Source organism: Pyrgilauda ruficollis, unplaced genomic scaffold, assembly GCF_017590135.1.
Source record: "Pyrgilauda ruficollis isolate IOZ18807 unplaced genomic scaffold, ASM1759013v1 scaffold2, whole genome shotgun sequence".
Lineage (NCBI taxonomy): Eukaryota > Metazoa > Chordata > Aves > Passeriformes > Passeridae > Pyrgilauda > Pyrgilauda ruficollis.
The window spans coordinates 28174800-28195327 of NW_024519206.1; the positions used below are offsets into that span (position 1 = coordinate 28174800).

General features: G+C 37.3%; 1 protein-coding gene across 1 annotated transcript in view; it reads right to left on the minus strand.

Annotated features, from left to right (window-relative positions):
- CUL1 (cullin 1) overlaps positions 1-20528 on the minus strand; it is a 52486-nt gene that overhangs the window by 26359 nt on the left and 5599 nt on the right. The window contains exon 2 of the mRNA XM_041466149.1: positions 10585-10877. Within this exon, the coding sequence (XP_041322083.1) occupies positions 10585-10724 (140 nt within the window). The 5' untranslated portion in view covers positions 10725-10877. The remainder of the gene's footprint in view (positions 1-10584; positions 10878-20528) is intronic.

Genomic DNA, 20528 nt, shown 5'->3' on the forward strand with positions numbered 1-20528 from the left:
CTAATTCCTATGTGACCAGGCAATTCCATGGTTTGTAACACAGTGACACTTTTTTCTCTGCCACCACATGGATCTCCATCGCCTACCTCCACTGAGATATCAGACTGAAGGACCTCACTAGCGCACCATCCCTCAAACATTGGCATGCTGTCCCCTGGTTTTATCCCTTCTCCTTTTCCAATCTCATTTAAAGCTCTCTCCAGAAGACCTGGTAACTCTAGCATCTGCAAAGATACTTTTCCCTTTTTGAGACAGGTGTACCATGTCTGTCACCAGCAGGCCTGATGTTATATAAACATAGCACTAATAATAATTAAAAAAAATAAAAATCTGACACTGCTCAGAGCCAAGTATTGATCTGCCAGCTCTTCCTGTTTATTCCTTCATCATTCCTTGGAACTGGAAAGAGAAAGGTTTCTCTTTCAGCTTCTGATGTCTTAATCAGTCATCCCAAGTCCCTGAAGTCTCTTGATTACCTTTAGAGCTCTTGTTGCAACTTCACTGCTGTCTACCTAAAAAGTCTCAGAATTATCCCAGGATAGGAAGTCTGCTCTTTACATCTTTAAGCCAGGTATCAGAGAGGCAGCAGATGACCCTAGCAACTAGCAGCAATACTTTTTCCTCTTATACTACTACAGCCTGGAAGACTTGCTGTAACTGTTAATGTAACATTTCAAGAACACATTTTGTTTTCTGATCTAAAAAACTCAAATTTTCAGAATTCTTCCAAAGTGGTAAGTGGAAGTCACATTGTCCCAAACACTTCAAATAAGAAGGCATCCTTAAAGAAGCTGCATTCCACAAGCAAGAAAAATAAACTAGCTAGGTATCACCTAAATTGAACTCGATGAAAACTCAGATCTGACAATAAAAATCACCGTAATGACTCACACAAACAACAATCAGCCAAAAGGAATGAAGCTACTGAACATTCACTCTTCCACTGAAAGTCCAGGGACAGATTTTTGAGTCACATCCTTGTTAGAAAACATTGTATTAACCAATCCAGAATGTTTAATTTGGCTTTGTGTTTTCACAGAGTCACTAGGCTGGAAGAGACCTTCAAGATCATTGAGTCCAACCCTAACACCTCAACTAAACCATGGCACTGAGTGCCACATCCAATTTTTTTTTAAACACATCCAGGAATGGTGACTCCACCACCTCCCCTGGCAGACCATTCCAGTACTTTATCCCTCAACACAAGTGGACCCAGCTTTAATCACCAGACAGGTTTCCTCGACAGCACACCATGAACTAGGAAATTAATATATTGCAGAGACTTGACTTATCTTTCCCTTCACAACGTCCAGCACAATAAAATGGCAAGACATCAGCACAAATAAATACGTGGAGACTTATAAACTACAAATACATGATGCATTACAGTCATTATAAACAGATTTGCTCCTAAGTAGTAAAGCTCAAGAAGAAAATTGTCGCCAAATATTCAGTTAACTTCCTTGTAATTAATTTTATAAAACACTTCATAGACAAGACATACCCTTAAACTGGGTTTAATGATCCTGCATGCCACCACGAACAAGGCACAGGATCTCCACATCAAACTGCATGGAAAGCCTACTCACAAGCTATATTTACAAGCTTGTTTAGAAAGTCATTGCATTCTATGCAAAGAAGTAACACTCTTTGCCCAGGATTAACCCTTTTTGAAAATACACAGCGTACATTTATTTCTTATCTGTTACCTCATCCAATGCCAAGTAAATTTCCCACAATGTCAACCAACAACATAAAGACTTCATTTATACTGAATTGAAGCAATTGAACTTTTACTCAGCCTCTTATATCTATCAGACACTAATTTCCTGAACATTAATGACTTCTTCCACCTCCTAGTCATTTGTTTGTTCAAATTCCCTGGCACTGTTGCTACTTTTACTATCTACAGTTTGATTTCAGAATTCTCTGTTCAAGTGAAGAACAAGACACAGCATAACCATTTTCCTCTAGATATGCAACTTACTTTCTTGCCACAAACAAGAAAAGCAGGTTTACCCAACAGGTTAATTTTAGAATAGCTAATATATAAATTTCTCTAAACTGTTTATGGAAAATCTCTCCATCATGATACTAGGAAATCAGGGCTGATTCATAAATATCCCCTTGACAGTCTTGCCTCCTTCTTCCCCTCTCTTATCCCAAGTGGTTTTGAGCAAGCCTGAAAATAGAAGACTGTCCAGATGAAGGGTAATTCTTGCAGTTTTGAGAGTATTGCCTGACAAAAACATTCTATTAATCTCTACAAACAATCACAACCACCTTCAGAAAAATAAAAGGCCAAGATTAGAAGGTGTAAGCTTTTTTCTTACCTCATACATTTTACTATTCAATGTAAAGTAAACACAGAGACTGAGACCTTTTGTCCATGCCTGACAGTAATCACCTCAGAACTGCAATGAAAGTAATTCCAGTAATGCTCATCTTTACCTTTTATTCTGGCTTGAGATTTGCTAGCCAAAGGGTCCAAGACAGCACTTTTGAAGTGCTCTAGTTTCATTGTTCCATACAAGTCAAACTGAAGTTAGTTTGCAAGTGTAACTCTTTGACATACTCTACAGAAAGCATGCTCTCTCACACTTTGTTTACAATCTGTCCCCCCATCTGCTAGAGCCAGCAACTGACAGAAAGACTGACATATTCAAAACAAAATCAGATTTGTGTTGCTTACAACAAAGTGTATGACAGTCCATCTGAGAATCACAAGGGGAATGCTATGAAAAGAATTCCTAGTTACAGAAAGTAAAATACCAGTGCATGGTATGCTGGCAGCTATATACACACGCAAACAGCTACCAGGAAACATTTTTGGGGTGTTTGCACAATTCTGTATAGCAATACAGAATTTGCATAACATAACAAGCAGAAAAGTGAATTCATCACTAGAAAAGTTTGAACCAGAGTGAAGCAGTGCTGATCCCCAAGCTTCGGGCTGCTGAACTTCAGATTTGGCCCAGGAGACAAACCACCCTCAAGAGGAAGAGATCAAGATCAATTTCCTCTAACCTCTACACCTTCCCCACAGGGAAGGAGAAATTTAATTTACTTGTCTAAAATAAATTTGAGGTAGAAAACTGCAAGAAAGTTTATAAAATAATTCAAGATGAAAAATCCTTTTTGGAACTTTGTTCTCCTCAAAAAGTCTTCAAACAAAAAAATAGCCAAAGACAAATTAATTTTACCACCTCTGTCACTATATAACTTACACTACTTTTGACAGCCTTGGCTCACTTTCTAAAGATAGGAAGCAGAAAAAAAAAAATCCCGTGCTGCCACACCCTAATGGATTTATGGCCTTGTACAAGATCACTTCCACTGGAGGAAATGGTCCTAACACACAATCCCGCTGGAGAGCTTACTTGCCACCTGGTTTCGGGTAGCATGGCAGTCAGTTATGAGGACTGAGGAGGTAACCAACACTACAACCAGGGTCCCTGGCCCCAGACCCTTTGGTGAGCAGATCTGAACTTCTGTGCCCTCACTGGGGAAGTGAAACAGGCTCTTTCAGCAGCACTGCATGTATTTTTTGAGCAAGTATGCCAACAAAACACAAGCTTGAGCATGCCATGGTGAACTCTAATCTACCCTCTGCCCTCGAAAAGTACCAAAGTACTCCGTACAGGTTTTTTCCTCTGGAAGCAACTGCAAACCAAAATTATATAAGAAAAACTACCACTTGTGTAATTCAACACACAAGAAAGCATTCAGACTCTATTATGATAAGTATAAATCATTCAGTTCTGCGTAAGTCTTAAAGTTTTTAAAAGAAAACAGTTCTGCTGAGGTAATAACTGGTTCACCTTTCACGAGCACAGCCAGGTCTCCAGAGTTCTTTTATTTTGCTATGAAAAATTAACATAACTGGAAGAAGTCTGTGTGAGGAACAGGTATGTAAAATTAAAGGAACTGAAAAGGAAGCAGAATTAACAGAACACAGCAGAAAACTACAGCGCAGAGATGCCCACAATAACTCAAGCCAAACAACTGTCCAATCACAATTTCTCTTTCATTACTTCTAGTCTCTTTATTATAAAGATCAGTTTTAGGCATAAATTTGCTGTTTCACAGACCTTAAGCAGTAATTAACTTCAGGCTCAGTAAATGGCCTGCAGGACTAAATTGAGACTAATTCCACTTCTGTCACAAATCTGCATTTTCCCTGATTACACCAAAGGCATGCAAGAACATCATATAGAGAATTACTGCAAACATTGATAGGAAAATTGCTAGGGAAGGTTATAGAAGCTTTGTATTACTGTAGAATCACTTCTAATACAAACAACACAGCTTATTATATTTGCTAAAGAACATATTTACATATTTTCTTCAAAATTAAAGCCATTCAAGTCATGCTGAAATCCAGAAGATTAGTTTGGATTACCCCAGACATAAGAGAAGATGTTAAGAGAAACGGACATGCCTACATGACTTTAATGTTTTGTGAGTCAAACGGGATGAAGGAATTTTGCATGAGTTTTTGAAATTATAAGGTTGTAAAAACCCAATTGCTTTTCAGAGCAAGTGCTCTGAACACTCACTTTAGCTTTGTAAGGAGCAGCAGTAAAACAAACACCCCAGAAATCTTCATTCTTTTCAGGGAGGTATCAGCAAGAGGTTTTATCTATGTTCTGCTCATCATCCAGTAAGGGTTCACCCCACAAAGCAATTCAGAGAAAGCAAACAAACAAAGTTAAGAGCCTGTACCCAAACCCACATTCACCACTTGTAATTAAGTTTCAATTGATACATTTTGATACATTTAAAGTCCTTAGATTTGATACAACTGCTCAGCTAAAACACTGCATTTTAGACAAACCATTTTAGCCAGGGAAGGACTGAGGCAAGAGATTGAGAAGCTATTACAGCATCAGCCATGCAGCTGCTATGAAAATCCAGGCATAACTCAGCTCAAACACGTTTCTACAAGTCTGAGATCAGAGACACTTTCAGCAAAAGCCATCTGAAGACTAACAGATAACTTCTTGTTTCTCTCTCCACAACATAAACTCAAGTGCATCACAAAGAAGCACCGAGTTACAAGGAAAACACAATTTTAAAGCTAAATACATAAACAAAGTGTACAGCCTTTATGCCAGGGAGTGTAAGAACCTCCATAACTGAGGCCGCTTTTAAATTTCTTCTCTCTTTGCATTGACAGAGGTTGGTTCTGAACAGAATATTATTGGTTACTATAAAAAGCAAGTAGAACAGCAAGCAATCATTGTGGAAGAGTGTATAAAGAAAAGAAATGATTGCACAAATATAAACATATTCTGCCCTTCTTTCAAACTGAAGATGCAATCTTTGTAAATACACTCAAATGCATACAATTATATGTACCTTTCCACACAAGAAAAGGTCTATTATTTACCCTTGAAACATGTCAACAAATACATTTATTTCTGCCTTCATGTTTCACACAAGCACTAACTGGAACTTGAGAAGTCCTATGAAATGGGATATTGCATATATGCAGGACTAATACTAGCAGACAGAAGAGGCTGCCTTGATGTATCCAAAGTGACCTTAAACAATTTGACATTGAAGTGAAAGGATGGTTTAGAGTGATAGAATCTTAAGAGAAAGTGGAACAGTGTCTGAGCTGTAAATAAGAAGGGCATGCCCTAACACCTCAATATCTTTTCTGCATAGAAAGAGCACAATAATCTGTTCAGAAAGAAAAAAAACAAGAACATACCATGCTGCCTGGTAACAACAGATTCATGTGATTAGAAAATTAAATATTTTCACAGTTTTAATACGCATCTGCTGATCTAAAATCCTACTAAAATACAGAAATTCAACAAGGAAAAAAGATTGCAATAGAAGCAACTACAAAAGATCTTGGCAAAGGATGCCAGGAAAAGGCTTCATCGTTTTGCATGGTCAACATATACTACTGGTGCTGAATCTACTCACAGGGGAAAAAAAAAGTTAAATATATTTAGACTTTCTATTTTATGAAAGGACAGATTATCCTGAGTCATCGGGTATTTTTGAAGTGCAAGCATACTACACTTTATTTAATGTTCAACACATTATTTTCCTATATCACTTGCTAATATATGAGGGAAAAAAATTTCCCATTTTATAAAATTATTACAATAACCTTTTCTGATCTACAGTTACTTACATTTGATTCAATGGTTATTCAGTAGCCACCGCTTTGTTAAAATAAGTGAACAAAACTGAATCACAATAATCAAAGATTTTTCATAAAATAATGAAATATGACAGAACAGCATAGCCTTTACCCATCTTTGACAAACTTCAAGCAATTATTTTGAAAATATTTACTAATGATGGCTAATAATGAAATAATGTATGAAACACATTTGTAAGATCCAACTTGCTGGTATAAGACTTGAGCAAATCTTAAGTCATAATAAATTCATTCATTTTCTTCAAATTTCCACATAAGACCTATATGATAATGATACCAATCAACTACTCAAATGTATATTAGGAACCTGTTGAAATCAACAGTGTAATTTTTATGTATATAGCATTTGAAAGACCTTGAAAGCCAACCTGAACACTAAAATTTCTATCTTAGTTAAACAAACACATCATACCTTCCACAGTATTATAAACTCTTTTTATCAGTGACAACATTTTAAGATATCCTCATGCAGATATAAATCTCATTTGTTATAAATGAATAGCAACTGGACTCTTTAATTTTTCTCAAATTTTCTTCAAATATTAAATTTGGACGAAAAGATTAATCTGTTCTGTATGGGCATAAATTAACTAGCTTGTTGAAAAGAATCCCTAAAAATGCTTCTCAGGTTATGTTTTGTAAATCAGGGCAGTGAAATCATGAATTTATGTCAAAATTTTGGCATTTCAAAAAGTGCACAACAGAGAAGCACACCACTAATCTTTCCATTCAAGAATGATACCTGAAAATAATTGATGTGTGCTTCTACAGAAAAAGTATTTTAGCAAAGCTACTCTGCTCTTTGTCTAAGTCACTGTGAAAAATTATGCTACTTTGATACAGTGCAGCAAAGTTTTCTGACATTTTAGTACTTGGCCTGAGAATCTTCTTAAGATACATGAAACAAGAAAAGTAATAAATCCCTTTCATTCTCTCCACTGGGTTTCAATAGAAATGTCCAGCAAACCCCACTTCATCCTCTCATACCATGAGGTTTGAGGAAAATAATTTGCAGGCTCACCAAACAATTTGTTTGAAAAATGGACATAATTTTCTGCCAAAAGAGAAGAAAATAACACAAGATGTATGAATATTTTATCACTGCCAAATGGAGTTAAGAAGAGGTGGCTATAAAGACAGGTGGCCTACAGCAATATAAGTAAGTTGAGTAAGAATAATTCTAGTAAATCAGTTAATAAGTTTTCAACCAACAATTCAAGACAGAAACTAAAAATTTGCTATACAAAAGTACAGTTCTCTCTTGGATAGACTAATTGAAGTTTCCTCTAAACAGACTAAATGCCACCAGGAGATGTTCTGTATACATATACCCCTAAACACTGACTTTTACAAGCGAGTCCTGTGGATCACAGCCTCCAAACTAATAATCACTAAATGGAAAACAGGGTGAACAGGCCCTTCCCTCACAATATTAGTAGTGCTGCTAGGTCTGTTCCTAGAAATCTAGTTAATTTTATTGGCTTTTTCTCTTTTTGGAATAAAGTCAATGTTTGGCATGTAATTCTGAGCTAGCTGGTAATACTGGTTGTCAGGTGATGTTAATTACTGTTATAGGAACAACTAGGCTCTTCAATAGTAGAAATTACATAATATCTGGGTAAGGAACAGAAAAACATCTAGATTTCATTTTCAAGAATCTCACATGTGGGGGAAAAAATGAAACACCAAAACAACAAACCGCATAAGAAGGAAACACGTGATCATCTGATCTCACAAAAAAAGGTACCTTGCAGTTAAAAGCACAAATAAATCCAAATTACAAGAAGTATGGATGAGGAACTTGGTAATTACCATTCAGAAACAGAATTTTTCGTTCACCTCTTCAATAATTTCAGATATAGAAAACTCCTGGAATAATCATCTTGTTTCTGCTCCCACTGAAATGAAGGGGAAAAAACCCACCTTAAGCACAGGCTCCAGCCTGTACTCAAGAGACCGAATTTACTGTTTCACAAAGAGGACCTCTGAACAAAGAAAACAAGTGCAGGTGTGACAGAGGTCTGAACTGCTTGGATTGCATAACTATTCCAATTCTTTTCCAGAGGGACTAGACCAAGACACAACAAAATCTTCTACATTTCCAATAAATTTTGATTGAAAAATCGATACCAGATATATGACTGAAGGTATGTCTGCTTATATGCACGGTTCCCCTCTTGTAAATTAGAGGGATGAAATGAAATCCACTTCAGAAGCAATACCCCGGCAAGAAAAAAAAAGGGAGTGGATGGGGAAAGAAAGAAAGAGGACAAAAGAGGATGAGGAAAGACTAAACTGTCAATTGTCAAGACATTCTTCTAAGTACAGCTGATCTTCAGACCAATTACAGCTGCAACTGAAACTCATCTGCAGCTGTCCTGCTTTCCAAACTAAGCTGGTTGATAAGCAAAGCTTCCTGAAATAAAAGTCTACCAGACTACAAGACTTGCTGTACACAAGGACTGGGCAAATGTGTCACAGTTACTGCTTTGAAAGGGATGTAATCTTTTAAGCACAACTTTTGAACACAGGTACTTGGTATAGGATGCAAAATGCATTGCTATCTGCATAGGAGACTAAATACTCAGCCTAATCAGTATCAAATATTCTATGTTATCGAACTATTATATTAAAGTCCAAAAACTTGGATAAAAAGTCCAAGCTGACCACCAAAATTACCTAAATTAACTCACTTAAGAAATTAACAAAAACAATCCTTATTTTTGTACCAACAACTCCTCAAAGCAGAAACAAGGAGGAAATGAGTAAGTAATAGACAGCATATCCCTTTTACAACTTCATTCTGAGCATCTTTGAGAACATCAGGAGAGGGAAAAAGCCAGTGTTTAACCATTACCACTATAATCAGTACTTAGTCTTCAGCTGTCCTGCTTAACGGACCTCATGAACAAGACTATATTACAGGCACTCAGAAGAAAAAACTCTCAGAGCTTCTGCTGCATGTCAAATTTCTATCAGACATTCAACTTCTACAGACTTGTTTCACTGAGTCAAAATCAACTTTGAACCTAGTGCTGGAAGAAAACACTAATTTTATATCTTAGGAAAAGTACTGACCCTAAACAAATGTTATTCCATCTTCCCGTTGCTATTAAAGAAGTATCCTAGAAACACTCAGCAGGCTGCTCAGTACTTCTCCCACCACAGCCTGGAGCAGATTCTGCAGGCACAGATAGAAAAGTTTCTCTGTACATATAATCTTAGCATCAATGTGTAATCTTTTCTATCTCCTTAGAAAGTCCAGGGAACCACAGAATTGACTGGTTTATAGCCTTGAAGCTCTGTCCTTTCAAAAAAAATTAATACATACTAAAATTTTATATGCTGCAATTCCAAATCAGTGCCAGCAACAGCTATAGACATTAGTTCAGAATTATAACTTCATTAAAAAACCCAACTCTAAATAGTGATAGAGAAAAGCAGCAGAACTAGTTAATGATACAAAATGTATTTAGTTATCATTTCTATCATATGTACAGCAAAGTGTATAGACCACCACCTTTTTAAGCAGTGCTGACTTTACTGAGCAATACAAGGTTACAAGACTCAAGGCAGAACAAAAGATGCAAAACAAAGGTCATTGAATCCATTTACATGGCACCTTATAGGTGAAATAAAAAAGAATTTCCTTTCTAAACGAAGTCCTAAAGTCAAACACTGAAGCCATAATACAAGAGACACAGTTCTCCTACAGATTAGTTTAAAAAAATCCTTATACACTACCTGATAGAAACAAGTTTCCTATAATCTCCCAAACAGTACCTCAGCGCATTTGAACAAGGAGGCTAACTAACCCCTTTCCAGCATCTTATAACAACACCCAGAATGTATTTTCCAGAGATGCTGGAAAATAACTCTCCAATGCAAGCTAGGAATTAAAGCAAAATCCACTGGAGATATTCTCACTCCAGCTGGAAAATTACACAATCAAGTCAAGAGTAAAGTATTACATAAAGAATGACAATTGAAAAATGTCCAGGTAACTGGACATGATTATCAGTAAGACCTGAAGCATAATACCAGAGACTAACAGAAAAAAAGAGGAGGAATTTCTGTTTTCTTCATGCGCATTGTGGACTCAAAATTCAACCTATTATAAAATCTCTTTAAACATGTGCTCTATTAAAGATAAGAGTAATCAAACCTGAAATATAGAGGTAGCCTTAATAATTATGGAAGCCAGTTTTCCAGACAACAGAATGTTCCTGCTATTTGCCAGCAATATTAAACAGTAAAGGCCAATTTTCAAAACAAAACCATGCATTCTTATAAGCCATTAAGTGAAATAGTTATGGAGCCAATTTTCTGTCTAAAAAAGTAAAAAGCTATCTCTAGTCTACCAGCAGTGAGGGCAGTAGCTATCATAGGCACTAGGATACGTGTAGAGTTCCATGTATCTGGATTTTGCCATACTTTGTCTGGTGTAAACCTGTTGAATTCCAGCTCTTAGGTCATCCCATATCTGGTCAAGACCAATCTGTTTAAGTCCATGCGGGTTCTGACTCCTATTCGATGACATTTTGTATTTCCTGTAAAGTCTTCCAGTGCAGCAGCCTGAGCTCTTGTTATTCCTCCATCAGAATCACAAGTCAAGTAACATTCTAAACTCAGCTGCAGCAACTCAGCACGATATTCTTTACACACGAAAAGTGATGTTTCCCAGGAGGATAACCTGCAACAGGAAAAGAAAACATACATGTTATATGACAGTCTAAATTCATCCACACTAAAGATAAAAAAATTATTATTTCATTGAAATATTGTCGTTTACACAGATGAGAAACCCATCTTAAGATGTGAAATACCAAAATCAAGGAACATAATTTAGCAATTCACCACAAAATATGACAGTACCCAGAGCTATCCAAAGGCTGTAGTTACTTACATCAGTGCAGGTGACAACAAAACTCTAATGCTAACAACAAAACATAACAGTAGAAAGTTTTCCAAACAGCAGACACTATTTACCAGCAAGTGTAAATAGTTCCTTCTCATTCAACAGTAAAACTCCAAAACTTCTGATCAGCTCTGGGTTCTGTGGTAGCTCATTATTTAATAAACATCCTTATGGGTGTCAAAGATTAACCAGAAGATATTACAAATAACTTTTTTCTTCAGTTATCAATAACTCTTCCAAACTTGTACTATTACAGGCAACCTGAAAGGACAAGGCATTTTGGTAGCAGAGAATTTTTCTATCTGGCAAGCATATGCTTACATTAATTTCTTTGCTATGAAGAAGAACACCACTTTCTTCAATGTCATTTTACCAGCAAGAGAACATACAGTCAATAATGGGAAGAAAGAACTACTAATAGGAGTACACAGAATAAATATCGAATGAATTGTGAATGAAGCAATCAGAAAGTAAGAAAATGCACTACTCCCAAGAGTTTTAAGTGCACAAAGTTGGGACATAGTGAAAGCATGGCTACCAATTCAGCCTTGTGATATTATGGTGAAGGAACACATTCACCTGAAAGGTCCACTGAAAACATCAAGCAGAGAAGATCCATTTTTACACAAGTCCATAAAAATATGTTTGCAATTTTAACATGTCTTATCCTCCAAAGCAACAAAATTAAGAATATATCAGAAAATGACAATGTAAAAAATTAGCCCACAAATAAGAGAGCTGTACTAAGTCAGGACCAACTTAATCTTACTGGAGTCTTTCCATTCATTTAGGGAGCTTATAAGAAAGATGAAGAAAAACTTTTACTAGTAACTGTAGTTACAGGAAAAGGGTAAATGGTTTTAAATTAACAGAGGGTAGGTTCAGAGTGGATATAAGGAGGGAATTCTTTACTGTGAGGGTGGTGGTGAGACACTGGAACAGGCTGCCCAGAAAAGTTGCAGATGCCTGATGCTGGCAGTGTTTAAGGCCATGCTGAAAGGAGCTTTGAGCAACCTGATCTAATGGAAAACGTCCCTGTCCAAGACTAGACTAGATGATCCCTTCCAGCCCAAACCACTCTGTCATTCTACACCCTAGAGCTCACTGACTGGAATACCCAAACCACAGTGAAACTTTATGGCTTTCCATTTTTCTACAGACAATACAGCTTTATGATAAATCTGTCATCCATCCAAGGCTCATATGAACCCTTCTGTAATTTCAAGAATAGTATAGGCTGAGACCAAATAAACCTGTTATTTGTCCTTGATCTCTGAGCGGCAGAAAATAAAATATATTCTTTCAGGACCTACAGTTAAGTCATAGGTACTTAGTCACAGCCACTTCTAGGCTATTCCATGTTCCACTCCAGGTTTCACAGAGTTCTGAAAATTAAGTATTCTGTTATACCCTCCCCAAATGCCACTCAGTTATCTGAAGTTCTCTTCTGCCTTTTCTCCTGGACCCTAGAAAGACCAGCTGAGATAGAAACATTTTTTCATTCTTTTCAGTCAATGACTATCTTACTAAAGTAACACAGAAATTATCACTCCTTACAGTCCTTTGCTTTCCCATCACCCATACACATTTAAATCTCCAGCTCTAAGTAAAAACACCAAGAAGATTTTCATTATGTGAGTCTCAGCAACAAGTACTGTCTCAATACAGTCTGACATACAACTGATTACGTAGCTAATTTTCTTTTTTACAGGTGAAACAACTACTCAGAGGACTAGGTGGAAAAGCAAGAATTCAATCAATGCACATCTCAGAAAACACACACCTAAAATTCAACCCTGCCATTTCTGTTTCTCTAATTACAGCAAGCTAGTTATTAAAGACACATGACAATCATGCATCACAGTGCTGAAGTGCAATCTAGATCATACCTTGCTTGTATTTAACTTCTTTAATTTCTGGAAACTGAACCTGCTGCAGTACTACCGATGATGGACTTTCAGGACTGAGCAACAGAAGCCAGGAAGAACAAAGGTCCAAGAGTGGCCATTCACCTCCACTGCGGGAAATGCTCTGTGCATGCTACACACCCACAGTTGTGGACTGTGATCCTAAGTAGTATCGCAACAAAAGCAAGAAAATTAATCTCATGTCTACAATCCAGGAGAGCAGAAACCCTTTGATTTCTTATATCTGGTACTAAAGAAGACATGGTTCTGAATCTAGAACACCATGGCAACTGCCGTATGTGTATGAAATAACTGACTGTCACTTGCTTATTAATCTGCCAATAGCAAGCAGCCTGGGGTTAGAGTGCATTTGTGTAAAACACGTTTTGATGTACCTAACATAAAATACTTAATTGCTCTATAAGAGCTACTAACAAAAGGCCAACCCCTTGCTAGCTAGCAGAAAGCATAACCAGCAGATGTTGAGTTTCCCCCTCTATGATGATGGAAATATTTAACTCTCCTTTCTAATTAAACATCTCCTAGTTTTTATGTACCCTGGTGCATCTATGAATACTACCTATTCCCAGAATCTTTTCAACTCAAGGTGTTCCTCATTCACCCACCCTTTCCTTCAAACAAACCTCTGTATTTAAGTCAGGATGTAGCTATTAAAAACACTATGAAAAAGAACTTAATTTTGGGGTTTTTTTTCACATGCAGTCTACTATATAAAAATATTATTTATAAGTCATAATTCCACTGCAATTGACACTACCTCAATATCCTTTGATTGGCATTCAATTTGAATTTTGCAATTAAACACATGAATATAGAATGACAGTACCATCTTGCTAACTTCCTAGACTCAAACAATTTACTTCTTCCACTTAATTACTACTTAATTATTAATCAGAAAATAGAACAATAGATTAATAATTCTGTAAGCCACTATCAATTTCTTCCCGATTTATTCATGTCCAGAAAAATAGAAAGGTAATTATTAGTATATTACTTTAACAAGAATAAAATTTCAATATGTAGGAATACTTTACTACAAAATCATAGTTATGAGAAGAACTATTAGTACTTAGTGGTTAAACTATAGTATTAAATTTATAGAAAGAGCAGGGGTAACACAAGGCTTTCTTACTTGGCACAGTTGTTATTATACACAAACATATGATATTCGGCTTCATGTGAAAAGGGCTATTATTCTGATTCACACACAAAAAACCCTTTCCTCTGTAAACAATTCTCAAAGGTCAAATCAAGTCTGCAGCAGTTACACTGCATCTCTTCACCCAACATCCCAACTGCTAAAAAGAGGGAGAAAAGTTCCTAAGCCAGATTTCTCAGTGCCCAGACTGTGCGCAACTGTCTGAATTAAAACCTCACCATTAAGTAATGAGCTTTAAACCAGTGAGCTCTCTCCCTTGCAAAGTGCTCTTGGCAGGACTATGCACAGGCTGGTCTTGAACTGACCATCACTGCGCTTTCTTGCCCAAACAGATCAGACTTGCTGCTGATCTGCTTCAAGGACAAAATCAGCTGCCTGAGTTGCAACATTCACTCTGCAGCTTTGGACCAGAGAACCCAAACTTCATAATAGCTTCAGGAGCAGTGGTATTTGTATGAGAAGTATCACCCTTGCAGTTTCCAGACAATATATGCACAATTTGATGCAGCAGGATGATAGTGTTCGATGCCAGCCAATTTTTCAACGCTGCACTCAAGTACTGCAATTAAAACAGTCCAAACAAAAGGAAGTAACACTTCTGCCAAAACTTTAAAACAGCCTTGAAAGACTTAAAAGAAATGTTACTCCCTCTTTTTCATTACTTGGGGACACACATCATGATAGATAAACATCATATGCAAAGAAACACACTGCATTAGAAATTACTGGGCTTGTTTTTGTTGATAATCTAATAATAAAGAGTATTTTTTAGATATCCCACCTCTTTGGAAAATTATGTGCATGCAGGAAGAGGTGGTCAGGAAAATGTGAAAGTTAACCAGCTTTTATCTAAAAAACATAATAGGCCTCCACCAGATTTTCAGTATCCCAAGCCATCTGCTAGAGCAAATACCTAATTTTTACATCCTAACACAATACAACTTTCAGCTTTACAGCTCCAAGGCCTGTGCATCACCTGTTGCTCTCCCACAACCCCTTATTTCTAAATTACATACTTAAGATAGTTTACTTCAGTAATTACAGATAGAATTTGAACTTGTCAGCTTCTTGCATGGTAAGAACTTAAAAGGTTCAGAGCAAGGTTTCCCAGCTGACACAAGAGCCCAGATAGCACTGTTTTAAAGATGCAATAAAGAGGCACAACCTCTAGACTTATTTTATCTCTTGTCTAATTTCAAATGTGAGGAAAACATTCTTGTCATGTCGAATAGCATGAGTGTAAGTGACTGGATTTAATCATACTAAACCCAAACCCATCTGGGAAGAGAAGCAAGTTTCACTAACAAGTTATGGTGGAACAAACGTCACTAAAAATAAGTTCAAAAACCTTCAGCATTATGAAGTTTCCAAAGTATCTTGACTTCAGCTGATGTGTTAGCGTTATGAGCTCTACACTGTAACATTGCTTAGCTGAGCCATGGTCCTGCATGCAACATTATATAGCACTCATATTTCTGTCCAGAATTATTTTAGGCCACTAAATATAAAGGCTATGAGCTAGGTAGAAAATTTATGCACTTCACATGACACAATTCTTAAAGCAAGATTAGGTACAAGCATAATGTCCTTAGCACTTCACATGCTACAAATGTGTAATTAATAAACATCTGGAGAATCTGCCTACAGCAGACATTTTCACTGTGCCCCAGCAAAATGACACAACTATTGTAAAAAATGGCTATTCTAGAAATCGATACCAGAAGAGAAATACTAGAATTTTTTCTCCCTTTTCAATAAAGATATTTAAGAGACAAATGACAAAAATTACAATGTTCAGTTCTCTGTATTATTATAAAACACTGAGCTACAAGTAGTGTGAAAAGCTTTAACTCATCTCATTTTCAAGGGAGTTAAATTCAGTTCATTATGAGAAATGGCAGAGATGTATGCAGGCATTCCTCCCTCCCAAAAGTTGTCTTTGTGCGGTAAAAAATTCTGTGCAGCATTTAAAAAAAAAATGCAGCAGCAAGCATGCGTAATTTGGCAGTAATTTAAGACCAAGTTGTGTAAATTTGGTGCAAATTTTGGGTGGTTAATACTGTACCTCCCTAACGATGACTTCGTTTTGGGCTCCAATGTTCTCCCCACGCCCCCTCCTCTGTGTTTTACAGCTCTGATCAATGATATCTAAAGCACTGTAATTAATACACTCCTACATTACTTCATGTGCCAACCATACAGTTGCCAGCTGAACAAATAAAACAAAGCCTGGACATGTTCTTCACAGCTAGAAAGACTCTAAAATTCAATTTTACATTCAAATTTAAACACAATATATGTAAGTAACTTGGAATTGCAGTTTTCACACTTTTCTTATTTACTTAAATTATCCATTATTGTCTTCACTAAAAGCCTTTTTAACGCATGTGGTTTATCTGTATGCCTGAATACAAGTATTTTTCTAAAATATCAGTAACTATTAATCAGAATAAAACCAAGAAACTTGGAGTGTGCCACTTTTTCTCTTTGCCTATTCTTTTACCAGCTCTTTAACATTCTTTATTTCTTCCTTACAGCTTTACCTTTGTCTTCCTTGAACAAACAATTCCAGCAGCTTTTGACAGGTATCTCCCTACAATAACGCCACAGCTAATACAAAAAACCCCAAACCATACTCCAACATATACATGCTGCTTCACGAACAAAGGCTAGATCTAGACTCAACAAGGTTTGCTGTTGTATTCTACACAAGCAAACTCTCCCTTTTGCAACTCCAGCCAAAGTAAACTCTGGTCAATATTTAGAATCCCACAAACAAGAAGTTTTATGGTTGTTTTACTGCATCAACATCAATCTGGAAAACAGTGCAAGGGACTACATCCTTAAGTACTATATAGGTAAAACATTTCAAGTTTTGCTTGGCCATCTTCAGAGTTCACTTTGCTGTTGATGAAATAATCCTTATGTAGAAAGTTTGTAGATTGCTCCTAAACTGAAATGTCCTTTCTAACCCAAAGTCTTGCATATTCCTGTGTCAAAAAACAGGACACAGACCCTACAGTATTTTTTAACTGAGCCTGCAGTTAATGTGCTTCATAGCTTCTTCAAACACTCAGCTTTTACACCTTGGAAAAAGGAATGCTGCAGATCAGGAAAAGAACAAAAAGAATCAAGTCAAGATATGGGCACACTGAAGAGAAGGGAAAAAGTTTTACAGAAGTGTAGTAAGTTTGTGTGGCAGGTTTTGGTAGTGGCAGGGGGTGGCTACAGGGGTGACTTCTGTAAGAAGCTGGCTGTAGCTCCCCCCAAGTCCAAGAAAGCCAACGCCAGCCAACTCCAGGATGGATCTACCACTGGCCAAGGCTGCGTCAACCAGATATAGCAGTAACATCTCTGTGAGTACATACTAAAAAGGAAAATAAATTATTGCACAGATGTAATTGCACTATGTGACAGAAACTCTGCAGACACCAAGGTGAGTGGAGGACAAGGCACCAGAGTGGAGATTCCCCTGCAGCCTGTGAAGACCATGGTGAAACAACCATGCCTCTGCAGCCCACAGAGCACCACAGGGATGCAGATTCCCACTCGCAGCCCACTGAAGTCCACAGGGGTGCAAATTTCTATCTGCAGCTCATGGAGGAGACCCATACCAGAGCAGGTGGATGCCTGAAAGGAGCTTGTGAGCCCATGGGAATCCCATGCTGGAGCAGGCTCCTGGGGGGCCCTGCAGACCCATGGGGAGAGAAGCTTATGCTGGAGCAGGTTTCCTGGCAGGACTTATGACCCTGTGGGGAACCCATGCTGGACCAGGCTGTGCCTGAAGGACTGCACCCTGTGGAAAGAGATGCACTTCAAAGCAGTTCATGAAGAGCTGTAGCCCATGGGAAGGACTGATGCAAGATAAGTTTATGGAGAACTGTCCCTCATGGGAAGATCCATGTCAGAGCAGGGGAAGGACTCTTCTCCCTGAGCAGTGGTAGAAACAGCCTGTGGTGAACTCACGATACCTCAGTCCCTGTCTCCCTGTGCTGCTGGTGGGGAGCAGGTAGAAGGAGGGAGAGGTTGGGGGAAGGTGTTTTAAAAATTTGTTTTACTTTTCATTAACTTGCTCTGATTTTGATTAATAATAAATTCAATTAATTTGCCCAAGACCAGTCTGTTTTGCCCATGACAGTAATGAATGAGAGATCTGTCCCTGTCCTTATCTCAACTCATGAGCCTTTCATTGTATTTTTCCTCCTTTGTCTACTTGAGGAGACTGATGGAGGGGCTTTGGTGGATACCTGGCATGCAACCAGGGTCAAACCACCACAATAAGATAAAGAGTCTCAAGTATTCCCACCTTCTCTCTGGCTTAAACCATATATATGATACAACCTGCATAAACCCAACAAAAACCAAAACAAACAAGAAAGGAAAAGACTAAACAAAGCCCAATGAAACCCAAAGAAACATAAATAATGAAGGATAATGCACATGAAGATGCACTTCTTGAATCTGTCAGGAAGATGCAGAAAAGGAAAATGAGGGAGGACAAGCCATGAAAATTGCTAGATACCCAACATTCCAAGCAGAAGACAGAGTAATATGCCTTGTTTCCTTAGAAAGGGGCAAAAAAACACCCAAAAAACCATACCAAAACCCCCCCAACCAAACACCATCCCAAAAAAACCACAAAAACAAAACAACAGCAGCAGGGAGTTAAATCAAATCCAATTCAGAAAGAAAAAACACAGAAGGGCTGGAAACTCTGTAATACCTTGGGCCAGTTTAGAGACCTTAATGATCCTCAAGGACAATTCTTACTCATAACTGTTTTCCCAAAAGACCTTACCAGACATCAAAACTTCAACTAAATCCAACTTAATAATCTAAAACATCATAATCCTACTGATCTCCACCAAGAAAACAGAGTTGTCTCACAGTTTGCTTCAGACACAGCATGCCTCCACCAGAACATCCAGGGCAAGTTTGTAAACCCTAACACAAATCGCCCAACATTATAACAGGACTCAATGCACCACAATATGCACTTTCACACTGCTCTGTTAAAGACACAAACAGGAATTTTCACCTGCAATAATATTTCCACACAGAGTTTTTCCATGCTCTTGGAAGGCAGCAATTCTTACCAATAACTTTAAAAAAAAAACATTCACATGTCGCTAAAAGCAAAAACCAATTCTGGCTGGAATCTCTTCCCAAGAGCTTGTTAACTTTACAACTTCTTCCCTCTTGTTATTTGTGCAAGAGCTCAATTGACCAAGGCAATCCAGTTTGCCACTTCAATTTATAAATAAAGATGACGGTCACACTGATTAATCTTGCAAAAAGTCTGATATTTTCAGACATTTGAATGTACTACAAGAGCACAGCTTAAATACTGAAGAGTTTCCTCCCATAATCACCTTCATATTAATGTTTCATTCTGAAGTGACAAATAATGGATAAATCAAGAACTGTTGCAGTTACTTACATTCATTTCCTGCATGTGACAAAATCACGACCTGTGAAAGCTGCTCCCTCTTTATTTTCTTATTTTCATTTTAAATCGTGCCTCCATTATGTGCATGGATATATGTGCTAGTGATCTTGATTCCTACTGTGGTGTAATGCAGCAAACACTGCTGGCAATGAACAGTACACCTCTCATATATTTCATTCCAGATGCCTAAATACAGTGAGGCCAAAAAAGAATGAGAACTTTCTCATTAAAATCTAGAAGGGGATTTGTATGTAATTCTTCTGGTTGAACTACAAAGTCTGAGTTCTAGCAGCCTTAACTTACAGCAAAGAATTTATACCTCACAAAAAGTTAGTTCTCCTTAAATTTAGTATAATTTTCAGCAAATTATTAATCAGGTTTGATCTCTAATGACTGCAACAGGCACCCCTGGTATAGAAGTGAAACAATTTAACTTAATTTTGTAAAAGTTAAAATTGCCACACATCCCTAACACCCACATTTAAATCCTCCTTCTTTTTGATTAAGCTTGCACCATTAAGTTTTAAAGCTAAGCCTGCATTAGAATCTAACAAAATCAATTTAACTACTTAAGAATATAAACTTTGATTTTATACAATTCCTATTAGTGACAGCATCCTAGCACAGGCACACTTTCAGAAATAACAAAGCTTCTTCAAAGTTATCCTGAAAAAAAAAGAGAGTAAGAGAACAGTCGGTTTTCTTAAAAAAAACCCAAACATTCTAAAAAAGCATTTTCAATTGTACAGTGTAAAGTCTATCCTTTGGCTACCCAGAAGCAAGCAGAGCATTTGCCCATGAAATTATTACCATGAAAAGCAAGATTAAAAGACTAACAGCTTACAAACTATGAACTATTTCCTAAAATTCTTTTTGTCCCTAATTCAGTC